General features: G+C 36.2%; 1 protein-coding gene across 3 annotated transcripts; it reads left to right on the top strand.

Annotated features, from left to right (window-relative positions):
* Positions 1-582: 582 nt before the first annotated feature.
* On the top strand, positions 583-25,402 carry LOC127805032 (sister chromatid cohesion protein SCC2). Of its 3 annotated transcripts, none has more exons than XM_052342197.1 (28): positions 583-1,009; positions 3,384-3,493; positions 5,494-5,630; positions 5,706-5,802; positions 5,901-6,160; positions 11,255-11,362; positions 11,518-11,629; positions 11,719-11,815; positions 11,918-12,104; positions 12,211-12,642; positions 12,738-13,246; positions 13,328-13,538; positions 13,614-13,664; positions 13,763-13,921; positions 14,001-14,168; positions 14,483-14,782; positions 14,874-15,026; positions 16,239-16,408; positions 18,106-18,214; positions 20,207-20,374; positions 20,486-20,590; positions 20,660-20,893; positions 21,228-21,361; positions 21,441-21,731; positions 21,819-22,182; positions 22,464-22,556; positions 22,669-22,794; positions 24,870-25,402. In XM_052342197.1, exons 1-28 carry the CDS (start codon positions 777-779, stop codon positions 25,068-25,070), a joined length of 5,319 nt encoding a protein of 1,772 aa, XP_052198157.1. In that variant the 5' UTR covers positions 583-776; the 3' UTR covers positions 25,071-25,402. The 3 variants fall into 3 exon arrangements, with proteins under 3 accessions (XP_052198157.1, XP_052198156.1, XP_052198158.1); XM_052342196.1 differs by having other exon boundaries at positions 12,714-13,246; XM_052342198.1 differs by lacking the exons at positions 583-1,009; positions 3,384-3,493 and adding an exon at positions 3,921-3,964 and having other exon boundaries at positions 5,486-5,630; positions 12,714-13,246.
* Positions 25,403-26,421: the final 1,019 nt, after the last annotated feature.

The raw sequence follows: 26,421 nt of genomic DNA, 5'->3' as shown, positions 1-26,421 counted from the left end.
AATATTTAACAAGACTTTTTATATCAAATACAAATATTTACATATCTCATGACTTAAATTATAAATAATAAGTATAATTTATATGATAAAGTGGTTGGGTCATAATAAGTTATAATTTATACAAATAGATTATAGGTTCGATTTATTGTTTTACGTAATGAGATGAAGTCTCATCTATGATTTACCTCATGTATCGAAACTTACAGCACGAGCGACGAGAGATAGAAAAAAAATGATAATCTTAAATATAGTTTAGACTAAAAAATAATTTTAAATAAAAATATAATCATAGTTATAAATGGCCTCGCGAGTCCTTATTATAAAAAGTTGATTAATAAAATTAACGTAAACTAATTCAAAAAGACAATAAAATATTTTAAGTTTTTCTCAGATCCATTAACATCTCTTTGTTTCTTTTTTGTGTCTTCCCATCTTTACCTTAAAAATGGCAAGTCAAAACAGTCCACAAAACTTCCTTAACAAGCTTGCACGTGCACCATACAGATTACAGACAGCTAAGAAAGGAGGGTCATTTCCGTAACTTCACAACTTGGACTATTTTTCCACAAATTTTTCTCTACTCTTTCCCCGCCATTTGCTTCTCTCGTCTCCCCCCTTTCTCTCTCTAGGGCTCGCCTCGTACCCACAGCAGTCAACCATTTTCGTTCACTAAAACCCTAATTCACGCTACATACACTTCAATTCCTGTCTTTGAAGTGTCAATGAGCGTCGGTAGATGCTTGTACACCGTGTATCGCTGTATTTTTGGTTGATCAATGTCGAATTCCGGCGTTGGAGCTCCCAAGGGCATCAGCCTTTCGAACACAGTCCATTCCGAAGTCGCACCGTGCTTGCCGCTGCCTTCGCTTCCCGTGTTTTGCGGAGATTTTGACCAGGAGCTCCGGCTGTTCGACGAGCAGAGCAGTGCCAGGTCGTTGAATCGGACTGAGGTGCTCAATCAGGCCAGCAAGATTGCTGATCTCCTCGCAGCAACCGACGTTTCTTACTTGTGAGTATTACCTCGTACTCGTTTTCCAAGCTTCAATTACAATTAAAAGCTAAAAAAGTGCTGGTTACTGAACTTAATCAGATACTTGCACGTATTAGCGGAATTCACTCTTGCAGTTGTTTATTTCACTCTTACAGTTTGACTTAGAACCTTATCCTTTTTTGTTTTTTCATTCCTGGAACCTTATCTATTCACGTAATTTGAATTTAGAACTGTACATTTTGTTGCGGTTATTGCATTTAGGTTATGGTTCAGCGGGAATTAGGAGAAAAATCTGGATGTGTGATAAAATTACAGTACTTATTCCAGTAGTTACATCCTCCTTTTACATTGCAACTGTTCAGACATTATGCTGCAAGTTGCAGTCTCACGTGGATGCAGAAGAGAGATCAAGTTCCATTTTGTCGTTTCAATTTTACTCACAGTGCATCACATATTGTAAATTAGCTTTTCTAGATGTTATTTTTATCACCCCCTTCCTAGTGTAGTGGATAGAGTTAAAATTTTCATATTAAATATAGGGCAGATGGTATTTGTTGGTTGTGTGTTGCACGCAAAACATGTACTCCACGTGGTTCAAAAGTTTAACACATAGGTTCCTTTGTCTTTTCGAATAGAATACAATACAAAAATATAAATTATTAGATGTTGCATGCTCCACAATTTAGGGGAAAATATTTGAACTTAAAGGCTTATGTGTCTCTTATGAAAATCATAAGATAACTATGCATTCACTTGCCTGCCACCAGGAGTTCTGATTGCATGATTTTGGACATTGGGTCCAGTTCTGGGAGTTGTGTCCAGTAACGGTGCTTGTCACTGTGACTGGTTCTTTGTATCGTTGTGCTAGAATCAGAGAACCTTGTATCAGTTTTGCTGTTGTGTCCAGTAATCAAACAAACTGTTTTGGAGAGAGACCAGGATGGACAGTCTCTCTCTCTCTCTCTCACACACACACACACAAATGCCCACCTACCTGTCTTCTGATACATTTCTAAAATTAGTGGTTCTGAAGGAATATAGGAATGTAAGTGATGTGTTAGACTGAATGCAAGTTCATACGTGGCCAAAATCTGCAGGCATTTTCCATTGATTAAGGGGAAATATTTATTGGAAATGTGATTGCTAATGAGGTGAAAGACAAATAATAAGGACAAAGCACCGCCATGATTGCTTTTCCTTGCATTAATGTTTGTGTGTAATTAACTATGGACATGTCATGTCTTAGTAGAAAGGAAAAGGAAAGAGGTCCTGTAAACTGATTATTGGTTAGAGTGAAAATCCTGCAATTATTTTCAATGTAATTGAAGCCAACCAAAAGATGGGAGTAACTCTTTTTTTGTTTAGTTGTTTGAGATTATTGTCATCTGTTGCCATTGAAATTTCTAAGCAGATCCACTGGTGAAATATAAATCAAATTGAGTTACTTTATTGTAACTTGACATGTCCATAGATAGAAATGATTGGTGAGCTAGCATTCAAGTGGCTGACCCCACCTGGTGGAATTAAGGCTTGATATGTTGTTTTTGTAATTCAACTGCAACATAACTTATTAGTAAAATGATAGTAGTAAATTTAAATAGGTGATTTTTACTTAAAAAATAAAATAAGTAGATGAGCTTTTAAAGCCACAATGTAGGCGATAGTAAGAAATCTTGCAACATCCCAGAGAGAGAGAGAGAGAAGGGGGGGGGGGGGGGGAGGGATGGAGCTTGCACATGAAAGAACTTCACCATCTCTGTTTACTTTTCTCAATTCAAGAGTATTCTTTCTTCTAAACTCAAAACATCTCGGAGTCAAAGCCATGCTTAGGGAGGGAGGGAGGGAGCTTGCACAGGAAAGAACTTTACCATCTCTGTTTACTCTCTCAATTCAAGAGTATTCTTTCTTCTAAACTCATCTCGGAGTCAAAGCCAGGCCTAAGCATGCATGGGAGGGAGGGAGGGAGCTTTGCACGGGAAAGAACTTTACCATCTCAGCCTACTTTTCTCAATTCAAGAGTATTCTTTCTTCTGAACTCAAAACATCTCTGAGTCAAATCCAAGCCTAAGCATGCATGGGCACTTTTTTTGTTACCATTTTACTTTTTCAGTAGCTAGAAGCCATTGGTTCCACTGCTGTATAAGAACATTTAGTCTAGTTATTTTGCATATCCTGTAACTTGATACTTTGGAAATTGCCTGATTTCAAGCTCTTCCTTACAAATATTCTAGGCAGCTTGATTGGTACTTGTCTTACATCTCTAATCATTATAAGTTTAAACAGGCTTCTTGAGGTAAAGGATTGAATCTAATGCATGCTTTACTAGGCAAGGGTTACTGCATTTTGTTGCCATTTGTGCTGGTTCTTTGGTCTTATTGGGTGTTATTTGCAGGAATCTTAGAGCTCAAGCAACTCGCCTTCCCTATGGCTGTTTGGAGCATCTAGATCTTTATGATGAAGTTATTCGATGCAATTCTGAAGCATTTGAATATGCTTCACCAGGTAAATAAAGAATCTAAAAAAAATATTTTTTTTATTTTCCTTCTTGCTTGTTTTAAGAAAAAATCCATATGAGATTCTGTTTGCTTAGATGATACAATTGATGAAATTTAGTGGTCTCTTTTGAATGAGATACTGATCTTGTGAGTTAGGTTTTGTATTATAGCTGTTAGAACAGATGCATGTTTGACTAGAAATTTGGTAATGGATTCTGTTTTATGCATCTTTAGTCAAGTTTTGATCATCATTATTGGATTTTCTTTTGGAATCTTTGCGAGTTTGAGGAGTCTTAGGGAGGGGCATAATGATTATTGAGCTGCGTAAGGTGCAGGCATAGAGGTTCCGAGGGGATTGTTTCTCATTCCTTATTGTCCCTGGTAGACGTTGAAGGTCGGATTATGGGGACAACAGCTTCCCAGCTTTGCCATCCACTATGCAATCTTCCATGGGGATGGTATTTGGCCAACAAAAATGGTAAGTTCTGGGGGTTTGTGGAGTCATTAGTGTTAGGAAATTACATAAAATATTTTTTTTTTTGGTTAGTTCTGTATAGTCAATAGATAATTGATTAATTAAGGGTGATCGGAAAGTTAAGGATCCCCTCAAGTGTGATGTCAGAGCTCTAATGAAGGAAAATTTTGGGAGCGGACCCCACAATGTGGTGTCAGAGCTTGATTATGACAGTATTTGAGGTTGGTGCCCTAGACTGGGTCTGCCCTATGTGTAAGAATTAGCTTCACTTGGACTTGTTCGGTTTGACTGTTTAATGGACTTGGACCATTTGGTTTGAGTTTGTGGTATGGATTAGTAGTTCCTGGATCTGGTTATGTGTAAGTTGAGAGTGGGGTGGGGGTGGATGGGGTTTTTGATGAAGTTGGCTGTTCTTCACTGCCGTTTTGGTGCTTTAATGTTGTTGCTGTCTCATTTTGATCCTTGTCCCTGGCTTATCATTTTATGAAGGTCCCCCCCCCCCCTTGTATATGTGTATAGATGTTCCATTCTATATCATGTATCAGCGAAGTGTTTGGCTCATTACTGAGTATTAGTTGCAAGTTTGCCTGAGCACATAAAGTAGTTGATTCAGGTTCAATTCAGTGAGCTTGGGTTTGAGGTTTTCTCTGTAGAGGTACAATTGCTTCTTTGTGACCGGAAGGTAACAAGTTTGAGTTGTGGAAATAGCTTCTTTGCAAAGCAACTGTAAAACTGCATGCAAAAATATTGCCTGACCCTCTCGTAGCTGGGAGCTTTGTACCTTACAACTTGATGTGCAATCAGTCATAAAAACTGGATGAGTTAGTGACCATGAAAGCATTCAGGTTGGTCTTTTTCTGGTTCAAATATTTTATTCAACTAGTTAGACTGGGCAACATATTTTGTAGTGATGATTCACATATTAAATGATTTCATGAATGTTAAATAAACTGCCAAGTTTAAGTTAAGACAATTGCAGCAGATTACCTAATATCATTTATTGGTAATAGAAATCTATGGTGGGTTCTTAGCCGAAAACAAAAAAGAAAAGAAAAGAAAACTAATTTATGGTGGGTTATTTAGGTTAGAATGTGTCTTGATGACATAAGAACATCAATTATCATGCTTAAATTGCATATGACTATTCTATTTCTAAACTATTGAACTACATATTACACTTAATTGATTGAATAAGTTATTTTTGAGATCTGATGTGCTGGTTTTGCCAGTAATACGAGTTTTTACCAGCTTTTACATGACTTTGTTTATTTTTGATAACCGTTATGATATGGATCTAGAAACATGATCTTTGTCTATGCTTGTGCATAAGTCTTATTACCAATAGGGTCAATGAGGGTTTTGATTTATTGAAGTTCTTTATTTTGCTGAGTATTTTTGCTTCAATATTTTTGGATGATGATAGATTTTCTATTAACCATTTATTATCTTTTTCTTAGTGATGGAGTGGATGTTTCTTGAGGCTAATTAATGTTGATGCGCTTATTGTTTATTGCACTGTTCAAGTTTCTCAGGTCCTATTAAGGAGCAAATTTATAGCACTACAGCTTCTGAGAAAAAGCCTTTTGATCAAAGTATACCTATTGTCAGTCAACAGAAAAGAGACCTTGGAGGAGCTCATGGTCATCAACCTGACAATGTTCTTGCTAATGTATGCAAGCAGCATTTTGTTGCAGCATATGTTGATTAAATTATAAGCATTTTCTAAATTTATTACAATTTGCAGGATACATTTACATCTTCTTCCAGAAAACCAAAAGTAAAGAAGAAAGGACCTGATGAACAATCATCATCAACTGCTCCAGATCCAAGCAAGCTTCAGGGTTAGCTTAGTTTTTGCAAACTGCATGTCTTCATTTTTTTCTTTTATATTTTTCCATATCTTATTTAAATAACCTAATTATGGCTTCTCTTCCCTTAGATGCTGCCATACAAGGTTTCTGTGAGTCCTTGGAGGAGTTTTGTGGCAGAGCAGAAGTTCCTAGTTATGACCAGGATGTTACTGCAGAATGGTTACAATTGCCTGTTTCTGATCTTAGAATGCTTGTAAATGAGATTGTATCTATCCGAGCAAAGAAAGTCCTACATTTGGTTCCTGTTGATGTCCTTGTGAGACTGTTGAGGGTTTTAGATCATCAGATTCATCGTGCAGAAGGTTTATCAATTAATGAATGTGAACATGTAAGTTTACAATCTGTGTTTCTGTTCTACTTGTAGCAGGGCATACAATTGTCCAGCTTAAATTGGCAGATTTGTACTTTCGAGTTCTTTTTTTCTTTCTGGTTTCATGTTGGGACCTTGTGCTATTCTGTCTAACGTGATTTTTGTGGTGGCATTCTGTCCTGTATCTCAATAATCAGTAGTTTCTGAATTGCTTAGCTTCTTCATATGGTCTCATCATGTGAGGTTCTTATGCATTTTCTGGAAACTGGTGCATGTCAAATTGACAATATTCTCCTTATTGATGCAAAATATAATTCAATCTACAACCCAAATACAAGAATTGGCTTGTCTATTTTTGTTTTCATTGAGCAGTGACTGACCATTTGTTTTTGATGAAATTTTTTGGGGAAAATTCTGAATACTTGTCAGATGTGGGAGTGTATCTATATCTCTGGATATTTTTATCTGATAGAGATGGTACAAGATTATAACCATTGCCAAATTTTCCTCATCATTAACTTAAAATCAGTTTTTACATGAAAAGGAGGCTACATTGATGCTGAGACTCATTGGTCTTGATGGGAATGTATTTTATAGTTTTTCCCAGTTTCTCATACCAATGACATGAGTAACTTGTAAGTGAAATGATTTAAATTGTTGAATGGAATTCTCTTGAAATTGTGGTTTATGACCTTTTTCCCCTTGCTAACTGACATGGTTGTGAAGGAGGTGGTTGTTCTTGGTTTGTACCCCCTTCCCCCATGTGTGTTTCCATTCTTCATTAAAATAGAAAGAAAGTGTTCTAAGGAGGTCAAGGAAGTAAATGTCTGGTCCGTGGTTCCCTATTTCTGGTTTTATTGGGGTAGTGTTTGTGCAAATATGCTCAAAGTATTAGTCTTTTATCTTTGGAGTATATCTTCTTAATTTCTAATCTACCTTCCAGATCTTATTGTTCTGTACACAAACAACTTTCTCAATAATGAAAATATATCTTTTAAGCAAACTGCAACTGCCTGGAATCTGCTGTGTTATAATGCTAGTCTGGTGAATATGTATGCTGAAATTTTGGTAGTGCTATTGTGAACGGTGTTCTAATTTTTTTAACTTTCAGGATGTGATAATTGCCAGAGATTGCTTTGAATATGATTGGCTGTGTTCAATATGATACTTAATTACTGCTACCCCTGCTCCCTCCACTAAAGATCAGTTTGCCAAATGGTCCAAGTATTGATGACTTCAGTTCTTTGGAATATTAGTATTTCTGCTGTAGGATTGGTTTTTAAAATTCTTCAAAAGTAATCTATAAAATAAAAAATGTGTATCAACACAATTTTTCCACAATATGCAAGCAAAGATGCCAATATTTCATCACGATTAGTGATGTGCAACTTCCATGAAGATACACGTGTTCTTGCCCCTTGTGGCCAAAAAATTTCTTTGCATATTTTATTCTGACCTTTATGAGTGCAGCTCATATGAATTTGCTATGCCAAGAACAATTAGGAACATGCAAAAGACCAAGCCAAGCTGATGCTAGCCATAGGCTGGAAATTTCTTTGTTTCTAGGAATTCGCATGCTTATCAGTTACTGCTTGTTAGCAATATAAATGAAGTGCCTGTAATCTAGCTAGACTCTCTAGGCCCGGTGAAATAGTTCGGCTCTGCTGAATTTTCATAGATTTGAGTTGTTACCTAGAACATTAGTCGAGAATAGACTGTAGAAGAAAGCCTATTGTGCTTTTGTCACATTACCAATGCGCATTGAAGGAGACATGGGTGGAGTTTGTGTTTTTCTTTCCTTTTTTTTTTGTGCGCATCTCAGTATGTGTGTTGGTGGGTGGGTTGGCTGGGCCATATGGGTCTGAAAAGTGAAAACAATGGGCTACTCTTGGTCTACCACTGGTATCAAATGACATGAAAAGCTTTTTGTAGAGGAAAAAATAAATAGAGATCCCGAAAACCATGAGGAGCAACAACCTGTTTGTACATGTTTAATCCTGCCCTCTCTTCTTTCTTCTTTTCCCCTGCCCATACTGCCTGAAACACATAATTATTTGAAAAATTATTACTCTTTTGTCTGTGTGATATCAAGTTTATTTTTGTTAGAAATGTGAATTCAAAACATATACTAAATTCATGAGCAATTAAATTGGAAATAATAAAGAAAGAACTAGGTGGCACCTACCAAACTATTCAAGATTACCTAAGTGAATGTTCTTGTACAATTTGCTTGATCATATTTACTGCTTAATCTGGCAATTGTTCAACTGCTTGTCTTTGTGGCTATTACTTGAAATTAATGGTTTCATCTTCTCCGCCTAGTGGATTAAGTCTTGTGGTTGTTGTTGTATTGGTTACGTTCCCAAGCTATCTTCAATGTGTGAACCTATTCACTTAGAGAAAAAAAAGAGAAAAATTATGACACTGACTTCCATGGTTAATCTCCTCTATAAAGCCAATTTAATTTATGATGTATTGCTTCTCGTCATATATCTGCTCTCTTGGAAATTTGAATGTCATAATGTCGTATCAAAATTTGTGAGTTAAAAAATGAGTTTCCGTGGGTATTGCTAGTTTAATCTTTATAGATGGCAAGATTTTGCTAGTTGCTACTCTCTGATCATGTTTTCCTGTATTTCACTTTTTTTTTCCCCTAAATTGGTATAGACACATTTATGGAGTTGTGCTGGACACTTTTTCAACCAGTGATAGGTGTCTGTATCTTACTCCTTTTGGACTTGTTACGTGTACATGCTGATATCATGTTGTGCATGTGCGTCTTGTCCTTGAATTTGCAGCTTGCTCTCATTCAATTTATTGTAGTAGATCTTTATTTGTTGGATGAGAAAAATTTACTGTAAGATCTTTGTCAAATTTATTGCGATAGATATTATTGATATGCCTTCAAATTTCTTTGCTGACAATCTTAATTAGATACTCAAGCATGTTACTTGCTACCAAAAGAGAAGGAAGAAGTAGAAAACTTATCTTAAAAAAATATAGTTATACTAGGCAAATATTGTTTTTTTGTTTGTTTTGTGTTTTCCTTTTCAGTTTTCTTTCCCCCCTGCGGTAATTTGGCACATTTGGCAGGAAATAAGTAATAAAGCTTTTTTGGGTGTGAACATTCTGCCTCCAAGGGTTCTGTCCTTATTTTACCTTTTCTAGTCCTTCAATTATGTTCATTTTTATTTATCTTCCTTCGTTTAATTTCTTGAGGAGCCATTTTAGTTATTCTGGTCCCAGCCCCTCTATAGGCGGTGCTTGCTTGTTTTGTATCACTTTCTTTATTTATGAAAAAAAGAAGAATAAAAGCATACCTAGATGAACGTGAGCAGATTTCGCTCTTAACCTACTCCCAATTAACTGTGCCATATCTCTCCCTATTTTCTAGATTTGGATTAGAATTTAGACAAAACCATAGTTATCAAATTGAGATACATTTTGTGAATCAAAAGACCTAATTTCCGAATCGTGAATCATATCAATTTGATAAATAGCTTAAAAAATATTCTAAAAGATGTTTATACCTAAAACACGAAGAAAGCACTCAAAATAGTAGATTTAGCCCACGTTTAACAATATTGATATCATGTATCAGTATAGCATTACAATAAGCTACTAAGGATTCCAAAATTAACCATAGGTCTTACATAAGTCCTAGACTCATAAATCAGAAGTCATAAAGTCTTAAAACAATGAGAAATAATTCTAAATTTATATCTAATTATCCTCCCTTTCATGATTAATGTCACTATCATCACTATTCTCATTGTTGTCCTTTAACACGAATTGTACCGTATCACTAATGCCCATCCGTTGTTATTTATAAAAAAAAGTCCTTGTTCATGGGGTGTGAGTCAATTGGTTCTACTGGTAATGTAAAATTAAATGCATTTTATTCATTCATACCATTAATTCCTTTATATGTAAAGCGGGAAACAAACAGAAAACAGATGTGGAGTCGTCAAACATGTCTACTGCTTTACACCAATTGCCCAGTTTGAATTCCTAAATGCTCCTGTTATACCTGGGGACACTGGTAGTCACTAGATCCCACAAGAAAACTGATCAAGACACACTTAGATGAGAATATTTAGGCGAGAACAATCCTCTCACATCCTCACAAACCCTCTCGGATTTATTTGTCAATCACACAATAGAAAATTATACGAAACAGAAACAAGAAAAACGGAATTGAAAAACAGGACAGAAACGCTAACCAACAAGAAGAACAAACAGATTATCCTGGTTCAGATTGCAGTGATTGCAACCCTACATCCAGCCTTCAAACACCCACCAAGAGCAGTCTTCTTTATTATCAAGAATGATCAGTACAACAGCTTGAGAAATTTCTCCTATTCCCGAGTACATCCAACACTCATTCTCCAAGATTATAAAGCTGTCTTGCTCACTAGCCTTTCTCTCTAAATGAATGTCCGCTCGATATAATAGACTGAGAAAATCTGCCACTCTTGCTACCCCTTTGCCCTCTATTTATAATAGTGGGCGGATATCCCACTGAAGATTATTAACTATTTACAGTTTAACCCCCCAACTATTACTAATTACATATTGGGAAATGAACTTCTATTTAATACTTCATTAGCTCTCAAAATACACTGCTTTCACTGATCTTCTTATCCTATACTCTAAACAACTTTTAACAGCTCCCATTGATTTTTGGGTCAGATTGTACCTTTCCCTTTCAAACTGGGTGAGCTTCCTGTTCTTCATTGAACTGACCTGGCCATTTTATGACAGCAGTGGGCCCAGGAAAGTGGTTCTTCAGTTTAGAGAATTAGACGTGAAGGAAGAAATAAAGACCCTCTGGCCAATTCTGTAGCTTTCATGAAAATTTTAGGAAGCCTTATCTGAAAAAGATTTGAGGGGAACTGCATATTTTGTGGAGATTATTTTGGTAGGACCAATTTGTTACTATAATCACGCTTTCTCTGAACTTCAAGTTTGCTCTCAAGTACCAAACAGAAGGCCCGTTATAGATTTTTTTCTGCATCCCTGTGTGTGTATATGTTTGCTGTTTCTTGCTTTGGGTTCTTGTTTTTTATGGTTTATTTTGATGATGATCCTAATATTAACTTGAAATTCCAGTCAGATTCAGATGTAGTGTCCTCAGTTTCTGGTGCTCTGGAATCCATTCATGCTGCTCTAGCCATAATGTCTCAAAGTGACATGCCGAAGCAGCTATATAAAGAAGAGGTACATTTTTTGTCTGACCTGTATCTTACATCTAGCCATACTCTGCTACATTACATGATTTGTATTCCTGCAGACCCTTATGTTTTGTGTACTTGTATTGACCTACTATGTAGAAGTATGATTCTCTTTGTATGATTGTTGTTTATCCATATCAGATTATTGAAAGAATTTTGGAGTTCTCCAGGCGCCAAATTGGGGACATTATGTCAGCTTGTGATCCTGCATATCGTGCTTTGCACAAACCTGTTGATAATGGGACTCTTGAAGGTAATTAAACTTCTGCAGGGAATGTCATCTTTGTATCCTCCTAGATTTGTTAATCTAACTTCTTTTAATGCTCATTCTGTGATCTTCAGGTGAAGAGGATGAGGAGTTTGATGCTGATTTTGGTTCTGCAAGCAAGAGAAGGCGTACTTTTAGGACTACAAAAGTCAAGAAATCATCAATGAACAAGTGTGCTTATTGTTTTGATATTCTTCTAAAAGCATTTAGATCTTTCTGGATTCTACCACTATAACTCTTCTTCTTATAATCTTCATGTCTTTGCCTTGTTAGGGTCTCCTCTGCTGTGAACACTATACTTCAGAAACTATGCACCATTCTTGGTTTTCTCAAGGATTTGTTAACAATAGAGCGGCTATCAGATAGTTGCATTCTGCAATTGCTGAAGACAAGCTTCTCAACTTTATTGGTAGATAATATCCAGCTCTTGCAACTGAAAGCTATCAGTTTAATTACTAGGGTACTGAAATCCATCCTCTTCATTTTGGGTTGGCAGTTTCCTCTTTAGACAGGTTTACAACTGCCTGTTGGTCTAAATTTCTTGTCATTTTATCACTGTGTTGCAGATTTTTTACAAATACACCCAGCATCGGACTTATGTGATAGATGAAATCCTTCAGCTGCTTTTGAAGTTGCCAAACTCAAGGCGAGTACCAAGAACTTATCATCTCCCTGATGAGGAACAGAGGCAGATTCAGATGGCCACTGGGTTGCTCATTCAATTGGTTCACTCTTCTGCAAATCTTCCTGAGGCTTTGAGTGAAACATCAAATGGAAATACTATTTTTGAGGTCTCACTTGATGTCAGTTACCCTATTAAATGCCATGAGGCTGTGACTGAAACATGCTGCCTTTTCTGGAGTCGAGTCCTTCAGCGACTTGCAAGTATAAAAACTCAGGATGCTTCTGAATTGAAGGCACTGATGGAAAATCTTGTTATGGATTTGCTTACAACATTGCATCTCCCTGAATATCCTGCTTCCGCACCCATTCTGGAGGTATGGTACATGGAGTCTCACCTTTCCCTGTTGCATCATTTGTTTTCATGTTAAGGGACAGTTATTTGCAGGTTTTCTGTGTCTTACTACTCCAGAATGCTGGGCTCAAGTCAAAAGATATTCATGCACGTTCTATGGCCATCGATCTCCTTGGTACTATTGCTGCAAGGTTGAAACATGATTCTGTACTTTACAGGGGGGAAAAATTTTGGATAGTGCAGGAGTTGGTTTCTCAAGATAATGCTGAATGCAGTCACCCAAATGATGCATGTGCCATATGTACTGATGGAAGGGTTGGAAAACCATTGTTTTTATGTCAAGGTTGTCAAAGATTATTTCATGCAGATTGCATGGGAGTTAGAGAACATGAAGCTCCTAACCGTGGATGGTACTGTCAGTTCTGTCACTGCAAGAAACAACTAATTGTTTTACAGTCATACTGCAAATCCCATTGCAATGATGGCAGCACAAAAAACAATAGCGTGTCAGAAAAATCTTCTGCACATACTGATTCAATTGTGAGCGTAGAGATTGTTCAGCAGATGCTTTTGAATTACCTCCAGGATGGTGCTTCTGCTGATGATGTGCATCTATTTACGCGCTGGTTTGTAATTAAAGTAGCTATTTTCTTTGTTAAATTGTTTCTTTTTTGCACTGCTAGTCTTTCTGAGATAATAATGTGCAGGTTCTATCTTTGCCTATGGTACAAAGATGATCCAGACTATCAGCAGAAACTCTACTACTACCTTGCAAGACTGAAATCAAAAGCCATTGTGCGCAACTCTGGGATTAATTCCTCGTTATTGACTAGGGATTCAGTCAAAAAGATAGCTTTAGCTTTGGGACAAAATAATTCCTTCTCCCGAGGATTTGATAAGATTCTTCATGTGCTTCTGGTTAGTTATTCATGGCTTAGTTTCTATAGGTTTAGTTGAGGTAATAATTCATTTTTATGATGTGATGGTTTCCAGGCAAGTTTAAGGGAGAATTCTCCTGTGATTCGTGCCAAGGCATTACGAGCGGTAAGTAGGAACACCCTCATTCTGTATGAAGCATCTTCTTTTTGTCTCTCTCTGTCAACTCATCAACCCTTATCCTTTGTTTATTATGATGAGGACAGGTTAGTATCATAATAGAAGCTGATCCAGAGGTTTTACGTGATAAACTTGTCCAAACAGCTGTTGAAGGAAGGTTTTGTGACTCTGCAATCTCTGTCAGAGAAGCAGCATTGGAAATTGTTGGTCGGCATATTGCATCTCATCCGGATGTTGGTTTGCAGGTATGGAAAATTGAACTAGCAATGTTCATATTTTATAAAGATGTACTGATTCTTTTTACTTCCTTTGGGTTTCTTTTAGTATTTTGAGAAGGTGGCTGAGAGAATAAAAGATACTGGAGTTAGTGTCCGAAAACGAGCTATCAAAATCATAAGAGAGATGTGCATGTCAAGTTCCAACTTCTCAGAATTTTCGAGGGCCTGCATTGAGATTATTTCCCGTGTTAGTGATGATGAATCCAGTATTCAGGTAGGTTGCATCTGGACCTTTATTCTAATAGCTCCAAACTGCACCTAGTTTTATGATTTGACGACCATCTGTATGCAATAATTCACTTAATAGACATATTGTACTTGGGAAGCAATATCCAATGTGTGTATATTTTACACACTGGATATTTTAGTTCACACTTCACAGGCTGTTTCCATTCTGTATATATTTTACAGTTTTGTTTCCATTCTTCCTATATTAATGAGAGAAGACTAATTAAGAATATATGGAGATGGTGACCTAGAAAATAGGTGGAGAAAAGCATTGGGTTCTTACATGTGCTGTTTTTGCAGGATCTTGTCTGCAAGACCATTTATGAATTCTGGTTTGAGGAACCTTCTGGTGTGCAGAGTCATGGTTTTGGAGGCAGTAGCTCTGTTCCACTGGAAGTTGCCAAGAAAACTGAACAGATCGTTGAGATGTTAAGGAGGATGCCAAATCATCAGCTTCTTGTTGCCATCATTAAACGTAACTTAGCCCTTGATTTTTTACCACAATCTGCTAAAGCTGTTGGCATCAACCCCCTCTCTCTTGCATCTGTACGCCGGCGTTGTGAATTAATGTGCAAGTTCTTGCTGGAGAGGATATTGGAGGTGTGTCTTCTTTAGTTATGCATCTCGTGGAAGTATTTTTATCTTCTTTCTTGTAATACTGATTTAAGTTGACAAATTTGTGATTGGTCAGGTTGAGGAAATGAATAACGAGGAAGTGGAGGTGCGCACACTTCCATATGTGCTCCTCCTACATGCATTTTGTGTTGTGGATCCCACACTCTGTGCTCCAGCTTCAGATCCTTCACAATTTGTGATCACTTTGCAGCCATATTTAAAGAGCCAGGTTACTCTCAGTTTTATAGTTCAGTATTATACCTTTTCTGTATGCAATGAGTATCCATCTATTGCTCATTTTTTCTCTTGTTCCCCCACTTTCCTTTCAAAATTTCTACTTTAGAAAGTAATTGAAGCAGACTGCACAAGTTTACGTAGCATATAATTGGATGGCTGGGTCACCATCATCACCGATTGCACCTTATCCTAACAAGTTAGGGTTAGTGATACAACATTTATAATGTTGATCAACTTTTGAAAGTCAAATTGACAATACAAATTCATGAAAAAGAACGATGTGAAAAACTTTATGCCAAATACCCTTCTTGACGTAATCCACTAGTGAGAGAATGATGAGATAAAGTTCTAATACCATCTTCATATGGAAAAGTTTCATAAGATGGTGTTGGATGATGATAATTGATATGGCTGGGTCATATTTCAAGAGAATGCATTGAAATATAATTAGTGATCTATATTCTGCATATCTTTTACCCTTGTTTCTTTTATTTATCTTCTTTTTTTTTTTAACCCCCCTTCTTCTTCTTCTTCTTATTCTTCTGCCCTCCTTTCTTTTTGCCTTTTGTCTTCATTTTCCCATTCATCTTTTTTCATTTAGGCAATTGGTACAATTTTATTCCATGTTTGCTGCATTACCTCTCCTCCCTTTTGGAAAATGGGATAGTGTTATAGAGAATAGAAAATATATCCTACTGTACAGAGAAGGGCAAGATACACCATTCAATGTGACTTTCGAGTTTTAGCCACTACCAGAAACTAGAGTCTGCCGGCAGAGGACATTGACATTTCACTAGGGAAAAACAATGGTATATATGTGGGAAACTTTCACAAGAATGTTGGTTTATGTCTTTGCTATGTGATAAAAATCTGGTGAATTTTATTGTAGATTGTAATTGGTATTGGACTAGTGGTTAAAGTTAATCCCACGGGCGTGGCCCCAGCATGCTAGGCAAAGAAAAGAAAAGGAAAATAATGTGCTTTTGTTTGGTTTGTATATGCATCTGTATTTGTGCTTTCACATTCTATATGTAACCAAAAGATATACAGCTTTATTTATTCTGGAGTTGTTTGTATTAATAATTCACCTTATTCTAGATTTTTACAGTTTTCCCTTTTAGGACTTGGTGATATTTAATAGATGATAAATTTAGGTGTATGTCACGAGCTTCATCACACATTAACTCTGTTCTATTCCTTTCAGGCTGACAATCGAGTGGTGGCACAATTACTAGAGAGTATAATATTTGTAATTGATTCAGTTTTGCCCTTGATCCGAAAGCTACCTCCGAATGTTGTGGAAGAACTTGAACAAGATCTGAAGCAAATGATCGTTCGGCATTCTTTCTTGACAGTTGTTCATGCCTGTATCAAGTAATTTACATTTCACATGATACTTTTTTATTTTTTTTGGTTGCATATTACTGCTTTATTTGCTATATCTGAAAGTGCTTGCGTACTCAGTTTTCTTAAATTTGTTCGCCTGTTGAGGACTTCAGTAATTAACTTATTAAAAATCAGCTAATAATTTATGTTAACAGTTGGACTTTGAGTTGTATGTGGCTCAGTTTTTGGTCAGCATATACCTTTAAATTAGTATATGTTGAAGCTACTGATACCTTGTTTTCTTAAAATAAAAAAGGAAATGGAAAAGGCCATATAGCATATAGAGCACGTCAGCAACTTGTTCCATATATGTTCTATTTTGGATTATCTATAAGTATACAATAGAAGAGCTCTGTAATTCTTGAAAACACTGTGTTAATCTAGTTGTATCTTCTTGATTGTATTGAGGGTGTAGCTGGTTGCTGTGTTACTGCTATGATTGTTGCATTTGATGATCTCACATTATGAATTGTTATGGAAGACAATGCAAAAAAAAAAAAAAAAGTTTCCTTGGTTTTTCAAAGTTGTATAGTAGAAGCTTGTCTAGTTCTAGAATCGATTTTCCATTGTCCAGATTGTTGTTGTTATTGGTATTACTCTAGTTATTATTAGTAGTTGGAAAAGAAGCATTAGGCATCCGAGCTAGATGGTAGAAACAATAGGATAATGGAACAGAATAATAACAGCAATATTTCTCAAAGATATAAAAGACAAAACTCAAGTACTCTTCTTTTGCAGAAAGAAATGTCACTAAATCCACTGATTAGACAAATGAACAATGCCTGAAAAACGCAACTCTCTCTAATATAAGAATAATCTTTTTATCTATAATAGCACCAGTGATATACTTTAGTCCAAATTAAAATGATGGCAATTGTCAAAATGTGGTTCTAATCACTCTTGGTAAGAAATCCGTAAAGCCAAATTAAAAAGTTAGCTGCTGTTAGAGCATGGCAAACTCAAGATAATATAGTGGGATCCTCATCCTCTAAAATCATTTTTGGCAGGGGTGGAAAGGTAAGTTTTGTGCTTACTTTTTGGAGGAGCATTTGTTTTTATGCCTTAATCATAAATTTTATTGTGGGAATTGAACTATCAAATTAGCCCAAAATTGGAGTTTGAGATTGTTTCATGGTTTTGTAGTACTTTAAATTTGTAGCAATGGAATTATAATATTGACACTTCATCAACAGCAAGGAAAGAGATCAGATCAACAGATCATCCCCAACCTCCACACTCACACACACATCAGATGTGTGTGTGTGTGTGTGTGTAGAGAGAGAGAGAGAGGGCAGTTAATTTAGTGACATTTGAAGACCTTTGGGTTTGTTAAACATATCTGCAGTGATATCATTCTATATGATTTGAAAATGATTATGGACGCATTCTATGAACAGGATTTTACCACAATATTATTGAAACCAACCAAGCTGGTATAACTGATCATTGAAATATGTAAGATTTATTATTTACCAACAAATGTTAGTGTTATGTATATTCTTTATGTAATGCCAGATGGAGTTTAATGAATTAGTTCATTAATTAAATGCATGCTCTATGAAATTATCCATTTCCATATTTAGCAGTCAGTTCTCTTCTTCATTCTGGTGTTCGTGTATAATTTGAATGTATGCTTTATGAGTATCCTTTCCTATATCTAGTAGTTGATTCTCTTCCCTATTCAGGTGCTTGTGTTCTGTCAGCAAAGTGGCGGGGAAAGGTTCAGCTGTAGTTGAATATCTTGTTCAGGTTTTTTTCAAACGTTTGGATGCCTTGGGATTCGACAACAAGCTGGTTGGTGGTTCTTTCGAAATCACTAGCTGCATCTTTTTTGTCTGTGTGTCAACACTTTGATTCATTCCATCATTTTATGTAACCAAGATGATATATTGACTTTCTTGAAGCTGATAATCTCTGTATTTGCTTTAACTGTTGTTTTTTAATCTGTTTAATTTTCATGTCCACTGATGTTTGGAGGATTTTATATCATGCCATAAGATTTTGGAAGTGCTGTAGAATTGTTCTAGAATTGTTCTATATGCACCATTTGCTGTCACCTTATTGAGAATTCATGTCCGTTTGCTATTTATAGGCTGCTGGTGAATAATTATATTCTGAAACTTGGATCTGTTATATAGCCTATAAGCTTCAAGTCAATCATTGGAATTTAATGTTTATGCCTTATGCTGTAAAAATGTGTGCAAGGATTGGATGCCATTCTTATTTGGATAGCCAAGGGTGATCGAGCACTTGTATACCATGTTTTTCCTTTGGTGATAAGACAACATATCAAGCCTCTATCCCACTAGATGGGCTTGGCATTTGTTTGATCTAATGATTTTACATTGGGTGTGGCTACCTAACGCAACCCTCCTTTTTTCTTTTGGTTGTAGAAGGTATAAGATTGATATTTTCAGTGAAATCTGAATTGAACTTTAGATGTGCTATTTGAGCTTATCCTTCTTTTATTGAGAAATTCTTTGGACCATTAGATTCTCTACTGTTAGATTTTACATTATATAAAAAAGCTAAGGAAAGAAAGAGCAATCACTGGATTTACCGTTTTGGGGGAATGTTAATTGTTTTAATTACATATATTCATCAACACTCACATGCATGATAGCTTTAAATTGGAGCCCTAAATATACACTTTTCCACCTTTTATCTTATTTATTGCTGATCAAAAGGGTATGAAGAGATATAAGCCCACCTTGTCTGGGCTCATTTAATAAGATTCTGCTGCACCCTGGCCATACTTAAGACCCTGTTTAGGACCACCCTTGGTATCAGCCCCCACCAACACACACACACCCCCCAAAAAATAATAATAAAATAAAAAAGAATGCATAAGACATATGGAATGGAACCATTGCAATAATAAGACTCAGCACGACTTGCACTTCCATGTTTTCTCAAAAAAAAAAAGTTGTGAGTTCTATTTGAAGAAGCTTGGAGAGTTGAATAGCCTGATAATTCATATGTATGAGTATCTCTTTGGAATGTCCTCAATGTTTGTGTCATAAAGGAAAATGTATCATTGCCAGATTACTACTGGGGTTTCAAATTGAAGGGGAAGGGCTGCCGTATAAACTAGTTTCCTATGAAAGCTGGAAGCTATGCTTTTCCCAATTATTTACCTTTGGTAGTACTTTTTTGATAGTATATTACAAATTTGACTTTGTATGCCAAACCACTTAGTCTTTTAGGCTAGTTGCCCCCTTGATCTCGCCGTCAGACATGTGTTTTACTCTTGCTTGTAGGTCAAGATCCTGGGACTTAATGAGGTTGAGATCCTTGAGTTATAAGCATTTCATTTTCAACCATGTGACCAAATCCTTGAGTTCATGTGGTTGCCAAAAGATCACTTATGTGATTGCTTTTGGTTGGTCTTATCTTCTATTTTTCTATTAGAACCAATTTCTGCAATCGTCCTTCCCCTTCAGAATTTAACTATTTTCTATGAAAAAGATCTTGTAAATGGACCATCTTTCTCTGTAGATGTCTTGAAAAATACATCTCTTAACAGACATTCTGACTAGATTAACATGCTTGATAATTTGATTGTTGTAGATTTCTTGAAAATGGACATTTCTTTGAAAAAAATTGCTCTGCGTCATGAGGTGGTCTTCTTTTGGAATATCCTTTAATATCCATGCTGGATGCAGTTTATGTTTTTCCTTAGTTCTGTTTTCTTCTTCTTTAATAGGTTTTCATGATCTTTATTTTTTGGAACTATCTTCTTTTGGTAGACATACCTAGCAAGATTAATTTTTTTACAAATTTCAGCAAGTGGGGCGGTCCCTTTTCTGTCTTGGGTTGCTTATTCGTTATGGAAACTCTTTACTGAGTACAGCCTCCTCCAATAACAGAAATATAGATGTAAAGAACAGCCTCAATTTGTTCAAAAAATATCTTCAGGCAGAAGATTTTGTCATCAAAGTCAGATCTTTGCAGGTATGCCCCTTTAGCATCTATGAATCTGTGTCACCTCTCCCAGCTTCAGCAGGAAGGGAGAGATCTTGTCTAATCTAAGTTGTACTCATGATAGATTGTGAATTTCTGTAGGCATTAGGTTATGTTTTAATTGCTAGGCCTGAATATATGTTGGAAAAGGATGTTGGGAAAATTTTGGAGGCTACACTCTCTTCCAATACTGACACGCGCCTTAAGGTAATGAACTTTTCTTTCTATTTTCTGCTTTTACTACCTATCCGTATGCTAAAATATTTCATTGGACAGATTCAAGCATTGCAAAATATTTATGAGTATCTTCTTGATGCTGAAAGTCAAATGGGAACAGATAAAGCCAGTAATAATGGGGTTACTTGCTCTGAAGATGGTGGCCACAGTGTTCCTGTTGCTGCAGGTGCTGGTGATACTAATATCTGTGGGGGAATAATTCAGTTATACTGGGATAACATCTTGGGAAGATGTTTAGATGTGAATGAACAGGTCCGCCAATCTGCTGTGAAGGTACGAATCTTGTGGTTGTTGGTCTAAAGGTTTTTGGTTCTGATGATATACCTGGTCTGCCCACAAAGCTAATCAAATCAAACACGCGTGGAAATATGAATCATTTATTGGAGCATGCACATGAAGCCTATCTTGGATCTATTGGTCATTTGGTTGCTCTATGAATGACCTTAAAGCTGGAGAATTTAAATTTTCTTTGTTTGCGTCATTTTAATATTGGGTTATGGCTTGGAATGCATGAAATATCCAGTTTACTTTTGTAGTAAAGTCATCTTAGTGCTTTCAGTATCCACTTTCATCTTTAACTATTTTTTCTTCTTTATTAATACTGCAGATTGTGGAAATTGTGTTACGTCAAGGTCTAGTTCATCCTATTACTTGTGTCCCATACCTCATTGCCCTTGAAACAGATCCTCAGGAGGCAAACTCAAAGCTGGCTCATCAGCTGCTGATGAATATGAATGAAAAGTATTGCCCTCTATATGCTTTGAACTTTTCTGATACTCTGTTATATACTTAATTCCAACTAGTGAAAGTGTCTTTCCAGGTATCCAGCATTTTTTGAAAGCCGTTTGGGAGATGGCCTTCAGATGTCCTTTATTTTCATCACATCCATGGCTGGAAGTTCTGAGAATTCAAACAAAAAATTTCAATTCAAGGAACCAGATAGTATGAAAGGGAAATTTGATGCTGGCTCTTTTACTCATGCAAGGTTTGGTGTTTCTCGAATCTATAAGCTGATCCGTGGTAATCGTGTTTCAAGGAACAAATTTATGTCATCTGTAGTGCGCAAATTTGATATTCCAAGCTGCAACCATTCAGTCATTCCTTTTTTGATGTGAGTTCTTTCTTTGGTGTGCATTCTTGTGCTCTGCAGTTCTCTTTTGTGTGTGGGTGTGTGTGTTGACTTCACAATGTGTTTCAGGTACTGCACAGAAATCCTGGCTTTACTCCCTTTCACATTACCTGATGAGCCTCTTTACTTGATATATGCTATAAATCGAGTTATGCAAGTTAGAGCTGGGATAATTGAAGCAAATATGAAAGCCTTCTTGCATTCATTACCTGAAGATGCAAAGATGCTTTATGGTAATGGAATAACTCAGCAGGGGGTACCTTTTCAACCTGTTTCCAGTCCTATGATATCTGTGGATCTTAATGGAAAACTTAAGGAAGAGTCAGCTGATCAGCATGTTTATAATCAGTCTGCATCAGTGGATCTAGATTTGCACCCTAGGGCTTCATGGAATTCATGTGGCATATCTGAAGATGATTTTCGGAGAATCCAGGTAGTTTAAAGATCCCGCTGTTGTTTTCATTTTGTCAAACCAGGAAAAGATTGGTTTCTGAGATTCAGTAATGTGAACTCCCATACCAAAGAAGGGAACACAAAATAAAGAAAAAGAAACAAGCCCAAAACCAAGTATGGAGAGATTCACATGCTGTGCGATGTGTGGGAGTTTTTTCTTTCAAGCCCTTAGATGTCTTTTTTTGTGATATATATCTTCTTTAGGTTGGGAAAATAATGAGTTCTGATATGATATGTAAGATATTTGTGTTGTTTATACAGGTTGACTGTCTTGCAGCTACTGCATTGCGACTACTTTTAAAGCTAAAGAGGCACCTAAAGATTGTGTATGGTCTAAATGACAGACGGTGTCAGGTAATGATCTTTAGGATGGTTTCCATTCTCTTCTGTCTTATTCTTTCTCAGTTTTTTGATTCAAAATTGTGAATTACTTCCTGACTCATGTAATAATTGACTCTTTAATCAGGAGTTCTCTCCAAATGAACCCATAAAACCAGGGGAGGTTCTGTTGAAGCAGAACATTCCCTTTAACATTAGTGACATGCAGATTGAGCTGCCCACAACTTATCAAGAAGTGTTGCAAAGTTATCAGGTAATTCAAGACTTTCTACCAATGCATATATGTTTTCTAGTTCCAAATAAAATCTGAAGTTTGTTATTTCAGCTTGTCATTCATAATTGTAGAAAGTGCACGGGCAGTTTGACAAGTTTTTAATTTTCTGTTTCCAGTTTTTGGTTTTGGTTTTCATATTTTTTGTTCTTAGCTTTTGTTTTCATTTAAAACATAAAACTTAAATATATAGTCTAATAAATATAGTTTGTTTCTAATTTTATCTTCTATTTTTTTTTTTTTGTATTTTTTCTTCTGCCCCTATCCTGGAATCCACGAGCAACTCTGGCAGTGACTCCCAAGGGAGCCACTCTTTACTTCTCAGGCAAAAAGGATAGCGAAGAGAATGAAAATGTGAAAACACTTTCTTTTTCATTTTTTTGAGAAGTTAAAAAAAAAAAAATTAAAAACAAAAATGAGTAACCAGGTTACAGAATTAAAAGGGTGGAGATACAAGCTTCACTAGTCAAATGAGCTTGAACCAGAATGTGTTTTTATTAAATAAATAAATATATAAAATAATTAAAAATATAAATATAAAAATGATAAATTTCAAGGATATATAAATTAATCAAAATTAATATTTTTGACATTCATTTTTGAATTATACAATTACTTAAAAATATAACATATAGAAAATTGTTTTAACATTTTATTTTTTTATTTTTATAGCTTCTCTAGCAATTTGGAGGGACAAGACTTGTTCATGCAAATTGCAGGGACAAGCTTTAGGGTTGAGGAATGCTTTCCCAAAAGGTTTCTGCTTAGAAAGCTTCTGCTTGGAAGTTTTCACTAAAACTTTCTGCTTAAAAAGCTTCCCTGCTCTCAGCTTCGACTCTTATCTCCCCCAACCAAAAAAAAGGGGAAAAAAATGTAGACCCATCTCTCTCCAAAACTCCTCTCCCCTTTTCCCTTGGACCCATCAACCCACAAGAGAAAGACTGCGCCTAGCGTAACCTTTCGTTGTTGATCATGGAGAAAAGCTTCATGCCGTTGTAGGGGTACACCAGATTCCCGTTCAGTAAGAATAACCATATCTGAAGGGGCCAAGGGGGGACTTGGTGCCTGAAGGGGATGACCAGATATGTATTCTGGTCTTGCTGAAAATGAAGATGAAAATGGGCTTTAATGGTTTGCTATGTTGAGGTTAAGGGGTTGGGGAACTGGGCGGCTGAAGTTCAGCCAGTTGCTGGTTCATTAAAAAGCTGGCTGGTTTTTTTTTTTTGGCTAGAATCGGACTGGTTTCCAGTTTTTCTGCTTGAACTAGTTGGTCTGGTCAGGTTTTCATGCCTTCGACCAATTTCCATTTTTTGTTCTCAAAGTAATGAAAATGAAAAACAAAAATAGTAAAGTAAAAACAAAACGGGTACCAAATGGGCCCTTAGATTCGCCTTTTTGTAACTGATATTGTTGAAAACTGGTTCATAGTTAAGACCTTCCTATGTTCGCACATGCTTTGGCATTCTAAAACTGGTGCATAGTTAAGCTGATCTATTTTTCTCATTGCTCTGATCACTCAGCCGGGGACAGGCCACCCAATCGAGTTGGTTATTGTTACGACCCTAGGGTTTGGCTAGGGTTTAGGAAGTAAATTGGTAAGAATTAGAGGAAGGAAGAGCAGAAAGGGAGGGAAAGAGAGAACATAACAAAGAGAATTGTGGGAGAAGAGAGACAAACGAGGGAAAGCTAGGAGAATTGAGAGGGAAATGAAATTCAATTGTTATTCAAATCATGCATTTCTCTAACTATGCCAGCCTCTTTATAGGCTTACAATTGAAGGAAATAACAGAAAATACAACCAACTAACTACTCTTAACAGCATTGCTAACTGTTTATACAAGAGCTAGTTATTCCCGCCTAATCTCTAAACTTCTGCAATTAGCTCTACAACTTATACACCAGGGATTTCCCCCCAATTACAATCATATTCTCGGGGTCATGATAGTTCTATATCAGCTGTTGTTGTGGACCTAATTTACACGCTTGTGATGGGAGTAAATTGCTTGGTCTAGGTGACTTTTTTCCATGATAATGAAGTGTGCATTTTACCTGTGCAGGAATTCAAGATTGCTTTAAAGGAGGACACTGTAGACTACTCAACCTACACTGCAAACATCAAGAGGCGGCGACCTCCTTCTAGGAGAGGGGGGAAGTCCAACCGAATGGCAGGCAGTGATGACGAAGATGATGTCTGGGGAAGTGGGGTCCAGAGGGTAAATAACAGTGGCAGGAAAAACAGCAGTAGCAGAGGTAGGTAATGCACCTAGTTGTAAATACATTACAGGTGCGGAGCTAAAATGTATATTATTTAGGATTGGAAGGGGAAAAAAAAAAAAAAAAGGGAAATGAAAAGGAGGTAGAAATGACAACAAAGTAGGGGGGAGAATGCCCTAACCCCAGAATGTGGATGTAAAGCAGATCCGCCAGATTTCAGCAGGAGATGCTGGCGGAGGAGCAAATATCTGTAATCGATTCGGTTTCGTAAATCCTTTTTGGAAGTCCATGTAATTTGGTTAGGTAAATAGTAAATCGTGCCCCCATTTTTGTCCAGAAATTAATCCTTTCTTTTAATATGTTAACGCTTTATACCCATTTTGCGTGTTCTTTTTGTTTAGTTATTTATCCATTTATATATATAGAAATATAAAAATATTTTTATGGAGGGGGGGTTGGTTGGTTATCGTTCTTTTTTCCTTGTAATTAACAGTAGATGGATACCTAGATGACATGCAACTTGCTGTTAGCCAGCGTTTATTTTTGCCGAGGACAGAAGAGAGAGCAATACGAAGTATGTTGAAGCAAGGACTGGATGCCTTGTGTTTGCTCTGCAGGGTCTGTGTTACGTAATGACTCTAAAAATTTGGTTTTGATGGTCTTGACATATTATGCCTATGGTTGAAAATCCGTGGTAACTTTGGGAAGGAGATATTGAGACTTTTTAATTATGATTAGATTATATTAAGAATTTATAGTGTTATATCTGTATGCTTTTTGTGATGGATTAACTCAAATCATTAAAGAGGTATCTTAATGTACAGATTTGTTTTTCTGCCTGTGTAAGGTTTGCCTGATATGGGTGTGCCAGTGGTGAATTCTCATTTTACTTGCCTCCTCAAGTAAATATTATGTTATTTAATGTGAATAACATAACGTGCTCGTCTTAATATATAAATAATGGGTAAATGGGACAAAGACATGAATAATAAAGTTAGAATTATGAAAAGACAACATTAAAATTTGAAGGTTTTTAGTTGAGCAAATTCAATATTAAACAATTAAAACTTCAGTTTAGTGAATATTAGAAATGTGAATGACGTCATTATGAAATTTGGAGATTAAGTTGTCTTAAGAGTAAAGAGCAGTTCCAATATTTAGGATTAATTATTCAAGAAGAAAAAGGGATCACCAAAGATGTTAATTCATAGAATTAAAAGTATGATAGTTAAAACGGAGAGGTAAAATAAAAAGAAAATTTTATAGAACAGTAATAATATTATTTATGCTGTATGTTGAAATTATTATTATACAGTTAAACTAGCAAGCATAAAATATTAATTAAGCTGAGAAAGAAGTTACAAGCTACATAAGAAAAGGTAAAATAAAAACAAA

Source organism: Diospyros lotus, chromosome 6, assembly GCF_014633365.1.
Source record: "Diospyros lotus cultivar Yz01 chromosome 6, ASM1463336v1, whole genome shotgun sequence".
NCBI classification, from domain to species: Eukaryota; Viridiplantae; Streptophyta; class Magnoliopsida; order Ericales; family Ebenaceae; genus Diospyros; species Diospyros lotus.
The sequence above is the reverse complement of the archived record's forward strand: the minus strand, read 5'-3'. Positions and strand labels throughout refer to the sequence as shown.